The sequence below is a fragment of the Cebus imitator genome, unplaced genomic scaffold, assembly GCF_001604975.1.
Source record: "Cebus imitator isolate Cc_AM_T3 unplaced genomic scaffold, Cebus_imitator-1.0 Scaffold259, whole genome shotgun sequence".
Classification (NCBI taxonomy): Eukaryota; Metazoa; Chordata; class Mammalia; order Primates; family Cebidae; genus Cebus; species Cebus imitator.
Window position 1 is genome coordinate 615,634 of NW_016107574.1, and position 6,402 is coordinate 622,035.

The following is a 6,402-nucleotide window of genomic DNA, read 5'->3' on the forward strand; positions in this document are numbered from 1 at the left end:
ATCTGTCCTGCCTCTCCTGACCAGAAAGGCATGAAGCTGGCCCATTCCAAGGACATTTCTTTTTGTTGGGACAGCCCCAGCCCAGAAGATCTGTAACTGGATTTTAAAATTTTAATTAAGTAAAACAATCTGTATAGGCACACTGGATGTGTTGCTAATCCTAGGGTCTGGGCCTGCTGAAGTCAGGGCCCCAGCCTGAGTGCCCAAAGCAGCATCGTGCCCCGTCCCCGCCAAGGGACTCGTCTATTTTGGGAGCCTGGCTCTGAAGCCTGAGTCTTTTTTTGGGCACATGTTTTCTCGTAGGAACACAGCCAAGTTGCTGGAGAGTGAGCAGAGCCCAGACATGTGGGTAAAGATTGCTTCAATAAAAACTGTCCGAAGATTCCAGACACAGCCACTCCTCCAAAGTAGTACTAGGAGGACTGGTTCATTCATGGAACCAACGGTGGGGTCTCAGCCATATTCCATCCAGCAGGACACCATCGGGCAAAAGGGAGACTCCTGTGACTCAGTCCCTCATGGCAGAAGTGCAGAACCTGAAACAAACTTTACCTTCTTTGTCCTTGTGTTTTCTGGATCAGAGAACTCTGTTTCTTTCTCCTGCCTGCCCATTGATTGAGGGCTTTCTTCCATGCCCTCCTGTTCCTCTTTTCCAGCCTTATCAAAGGAATAACAGAGCAAACCAAATCAACAGTGAGCAGTGACAGGGAGAAGAAAAAAAGAATGATACTGAACGCAGGTTCCAGCTGTTCAGATGGGTTTCACATACAGCATTTGTTTCCTTTATCCTCCCAGAACCCCTCAGATGCAGCTGCTGTTATCATCTTTATTTTATAGATTAGAAAACTGAGGTTCAGAGAGGTAAAGTAATTTGCTTAATCACAGTCACACAGACAAATAAAGGCAGAGAAATATCTTGAAACCTGGCCTGATGTCTTTAAGGGGCTGAAATCCCTGGCAAATTGTGTATTTTCTTTTTTTGCGGAGTAGAAGTAGCCAAACTTGAACTGACTTGGACCGGACAAGACCTTGGTGTTAACCATCATGGTGACATTTCCCCAACAGAGTCATCTTGGCTGTGAAAAAGTCATCCAGGACACTTATAGGCAGAAAGTGCGTTATCACCCAATCAGAGTGCCCTCACACCTTTCTTTTGCCCTCTGTCCTGGAATCATAGGCCAGATTAGCACCCCCTTTCCTCCTTCCTTCTATTCTCTTCCCTCAAATAAGGACCCTCACAATAGTGCCCATGTCTGTGAAACTGAACAATTGAAAGCAGGTGTTTTGTTTGAGAATTAGGGCCTCTAACCAGCCTTGGAGACAGGGGTCAGAAAACTACAGTCTGCAGACCAAGTCTGACCTGCTGCCTGTTTTCGTATAGCCTGTGAGCTAAGAATGAATTTTGCATGTTTAAATAACTACATTTTAAGTGATTATAGAAGTGCCTACATAAAATCCTCAATTTCGCCTCTTGGCCCACACAGGCTAAAATATTTACTATCTGGTCCTTTGTAGAAAACTTTGCCAACTCCCATGTTAGAATTTTCTGAGGGATATTCTCCCATGACTTAAACTTTGACTACCAAATCAATAACTACTCCGGGGCTTTCTGGGGGGCAAGCTGCAGTTCTAGGACATTCTTGGCCGAGGTTGGTTGAAATAAACTACTCTAGTTCTGATTTCTTACAGACACACCCCCTTGAGCTTACTAGGAGCCAGCTGGAGCAGAAGCTCAGGGCTGACTGGTTTCACCAGTTATTACCGGACAGGGACAGGTGGTTCAGATCCTCAAGTCCTTTCTCTTTCCAGTGTTTGGTGTGGGAGATTCCACGGATGGCTTTGCTGAAGTCTACTGTGCGAGCCTGAGTGTAAAGCAGCTACAAACACATTTTTGGCTATTATAGCTTCCACCAACAGGTGACTTTATTTTTAATCTCCCTGTGTCAACTATCCATGGCCCTCTCTTGTCAAAATAAACAATCCTTACCCTTCCCAAGCAGTTCCTGCAGCCACACTCCCAGATCAACACAGTAAAGGGACCCCTTCCAGTTCAAGTTGGGAGAGGCAGGGACGGTCTTGCCAGCCGGGCTGAAAGCCCTCCACCAAGCAGACCCCTGCTCTTCCTCCCTGCAGGCAAAGGAAACAACCTTTCAGGGCTTCCATTGCTTGCTCTGGGATCACTTCCAGGAGAGAGCAGCAGCTTAAGGGGAATAGACCCTTGCAACAGGTGCCCCCAGCTGCCCATACCAGCTCACAGACCGAGACGTTAGGTGCCAACTGTTGCAAGCCGGGCTCTGCCGCCCCAGGGCCCGGGCTACCGAACCACTTCCAAACTGGTCTCCCACTTCTGCTCTGTACCCTCTCCCATATTCTTCCCAAGGCAATCAAGAATGATCATTCCAAAGTGCAAAAATGATCACATTCTCACTGTATTTTTTCTTTTCTTTTTCTCCGAGATGGAGTTTTACTCTTGTTGTCCAGGCTGGAGTACAATGGCGTGATCTTGGCTCACTGCAACCTCTGCCTCCTGGGTTCCAGTGATTCTGCTGCCTCAGCCTCCCGAGCAGCTGGGATTACAGGCATTTGCCACCACGCCCGGCTAATTTTTTTTTTTTTTTTAATTTTTAGTAGAGACGGGGTTTTACCATGTCGGTCAGGCTGGTCTCGAACTCCTGACCTCAAGTGATCCTCCCACCTCGGCCTCCCAAAGTGCTGGGATTACAGGCATGAGCCACCGTGCCCGGCTTCCTCACAGCATTTTCTTGCTTAAATACTTCATTTGCTTCCCCTGGTACTTAGGATAAAGACAAAAATCTTCAGTCTCCCTACAAGACCCTGCATAGCACAGTCCCTGTTGGTAAGGCGGCCTCGCCTCCTGCTACTCTAACTCCAGCTCTCTGCTATGGCAACGCTGGAGCCCTGGAACTGCAAACGGGCCCTTGTGCATGCTGCTCCCTCTGCCTGCTGGCTTCCTTTTCACCCAGTCAGTACTCACCATTCCCCCAAATCTCAACAGTCACAGCCCCACCCGGGAAGCCTCAGACTGACAACAGGCACTCACAGCATTGTGTGCCTTCATCTCCTTCTTAGCGCTTCATACTCAGGCTCGTCTGTTCATTTGAGAAATCACTGGATTAGCATTTTTCTCACTAGCCTGTGAGCTCCGTGAGCCCAAGGGACATTTCAGTGTCACTAACTGTGACCCCAGCACAGGTGCTCAACAAATATTGGTCAATATAAGAATGAAATTGGTAGAAGGAGGTGGGGTGAATGACAAGTTTGCACCTGTCTTCCCGCAAGGCTGGATCTTGTCTAGGCTCTGAAGCGAGTGTAAGGGTTTTAAAAATCTTCTCCTCAGCCAGGCGTTATGGCTCATACCTGTAATCCCAGAACTTTGGGAGGCCAAGGTGGGTGGATCACGAGGTCAGGAGATCAAGACCATCCTGGCTAACATGGTGAAACCCCATCTCTACTAAAAATACAAAAAATTAGCAGGGCGTGGTGTCACATGCCTGTAGTCCCAGCTACCCAGGAGGCTGAGGCAGGAGAATCGCTTGAACCCTGGAAGCAGAGGTTGCAATGAGCTGAGATTGTGCCACTGGCACAATTTTTGAGACTCCATCTCAAAAAAAATAGAAAAAAACCCTCTTAGGGATTGGTTATACCAGGGGTAACATTCTGGGGCTCTTGGACAGCATCTGGTCAACAGGTATGTTTTGGTCTGTACTAGACGTTTGTCTTGCTCTAAAAAAAGGGAGACATTTGACAGCGTGGCATGCATTCCTGTATGGTGGCCGTAGAACGGAGCTGAGCGGTGGCTCCGGCCCCACAGATGGCACAGCTTCCTCAGTCAGCCATGGTCCCATCACGCTGGCCTGGCTTCCCTTCCCTAGGGACCTGGGCCTGCCGCCCTCAGACCCCCAGCCCAGCAGGATGTAGCGGTGTTTCTTCCCCAAGTTTTCCTTATCTGTGACTTGATTTCTTTCCTCCTTCTGTGGCCAGGACTGGGTCTCAGGTATGGATGCGGCCATCCACGACCACAGCACGCACACTGGCTTCTCCACCAGGGGCACTTTCTCCAGACAGCTCAGGATTTTTCATGAACATGAGTTCTTTAAAGTACTACAATAGTCTTGTGATCACACCCATTTTACAAACAAGAAAACAGGCAGAAGAAAACAGGGTGTGACCTGGTTCTCAGGAACCAGGCCTTTGCCACCTGTTGTCTGACTCCTGGGGAAGTCCTCTGGGGTCTGGGCTTTTCTCAAGTTCATCATACAGAGTTTGAGGACAGTGCAAAATATTCTCTGTTCTGCTGTCATTCCAACACACAGTGTTGGACCCCTGGCTCCAAACCTACAGAAACATTCTGTGAGAGGCCCCAGTAAGTCCTTACTGACCCCACTCCAGGGCTGTAAGAGGCAGAACCAACTTGACCAACAGAACTGTGAGGAAACCCTTGGGGCTTTCTGAGACTCTTTTTCCAACAGGGGCTCTGTGGATGACACATAGTGTCACCTTACATGAGCAGTGTTATAGAAGCCAATGAGAGCAGGATGGTCAATCCCTAGGAGGAATCGGGTGGCCGGAGCAGAGTCTCAGGAGTGTGAGTAGAAGCGTCGGGAGCAGCTCCACCCCCAGCCTTGGGGGACAGAGGGTTGGCAGGCTGGCGGTAGCCACATGAAGCCCAGGCTTTCCTTGAGCCCCTGCCAACTCTTGCTCTCTGCCCATCACCCATCATCAGCAACTTGGTCACCTCCAAGCAGATACACTTTTAAAAATGTCCACTGGTTCACCAGGTCCTTTGAACTGAGTTCAAGTCCTTGGTGAAGCACACTGTGTCTTCCATGAGCCCACCTCACCCTCTTCCCTAATCTCATCTCCTGTGCTTCCCCCCGCTGTGCCAGTTGGGACAAATTGTGGCCAACTCTGTAATGGGCGAAAAAAAGATTACCGGTGTGCTTCCACTGGAATGCTGGGCATTCGTCTAGCACATCCTTTCAGGGTGTCTGATTCTATACGAGTCTGTACCTTTCATTATGTTGAACTGAGCTATTTTACAACTGTATAAGTTGCATACAAATGATTCTTGTTCCTAGAAATGCAAATGAATTGTCTCTGCTGGAGATGCAACTGATTCCCTGCCCCTGTGGAAGGGGCCACTTTTACACCTATTAGCAAATTCATTTCCACATTCCTGATTGCCTGCTCTTTGGATTCTCTTTTGAGTTGGTTTTTGGATCGTATGATGCCCTCATTAATTAATGAGTTGAATAAAACCTTTGACATGTATTCATTTGCACCAGAGTCATGATTTTATTCTTTAAAAATTTTATCCCTAATATGCCCTAAAGATGCAGCCATGCCAAATATCTCTAGATTCTTCAGAAATAGTCTTTCTTTTTCACTTTTGCCCTTGCTGCTGCTTCTAACAAGAACCCCGGCTGGGCACAGTGGATCATGCCTGTAATCCCAACACTTTGGGAGGCCGAGGTGGGTGGATCATGAGGTCAGAAGTTCGAGACCAACCTGAGTAACTTGGTGAAACCCCATCTCTACTAAAAATACAAAAATTAGCCGGGCATGGTGGTGTGTGCCTGTAATTCCAGCTACTACTCAGGAGGCTGAGGCAGGAGAATCACTTGAACCCGGGAGGTGGAGGTTTCAGTGAGCCAAGACCACACCACCTTACTCCAGCCTGAGCAACAGAGTGAGACTCCATCTCAAAAAAAAAAAAAAAAAGAGCCCAAACTGCTTTTTCTGCTTTTGATACTCAGGTCAAATGTCACCTTCTCTGAGCAGCTCTTCTCCTATCCCTGTGCACAGTTAATAATTGCCCACAAAGCAGCTCATCCGCGGTAAATGCCAATGTGAGTCCTACTGTATGCAAATTATTTTTATATTAATAGGTCTGTTTCCACCACTGGTCTTCCTTCTCTGCTGTAACATGGACTGTGTCCTATTCACTTGTGGCTCGCCTACACCTAGCACACCACCTGGCAAAATGGCACTCCATCTATTCATGTGGGAATGAATGCTGAAGTAGGATCCAAAAAGTTGACTCTTTAGTGTTCATGCAGTTGAGATTTGGGCTCCTTATTTGGGCTCAGTGTTCTCACCAACTCCCAGGTCAGAATGACTAGAAGATATGTGTGGAGGCTTTTAAAAATCAGGCTCCTTATGCAGACTGCCAAACCTCACTTATCCCACCCCTACTTAAATACAGAAGGCTCTGGCAAGAAGGAAGTATAAGCCAAGTTAGAATCTAAACCTGGTACCCAGGATCCTCTTTGTGACACCCCTGTGTGAACTGAAGTACTGATACAAGTCCTCAGACTTTTCAGATGCTGGAGTGAAGGTGCCAGCCAATTGCCATCCTTTTTCTTTTTTTTTTTTTTTTTT

The 6,402-nt window shown here is 47.8% G+C and overlaps 1 protein-coding gene across 3 annotated transcripts in view; it reads right to left on the minus strand.

Moving 5' to 3' along the window:
- RBM20 (RNA binding motif protein 20) overlaps positions 1-6,402 on the minus strand; it is a 72,409-nt gene that overhangs the window by 18,309 nt on the left and 47,698 nt on the right. For all 3 annotated transcript variants that reach the window (XR_005195616.1, XM_017499685.2, XM_017499684.2), the window contains exon 10: positions 553-657. Coding sequence is in view for 2 of the 3 variants with exons in the window: in XM_017499685.2 (XP_017355174.1) it covers positions 553-657 (105 nt within the window). In the remaining variant the exon portion in view is untranslated. The remainder of the gene's footprint in view (positions 1-552; positions 658-6,402) is intronic.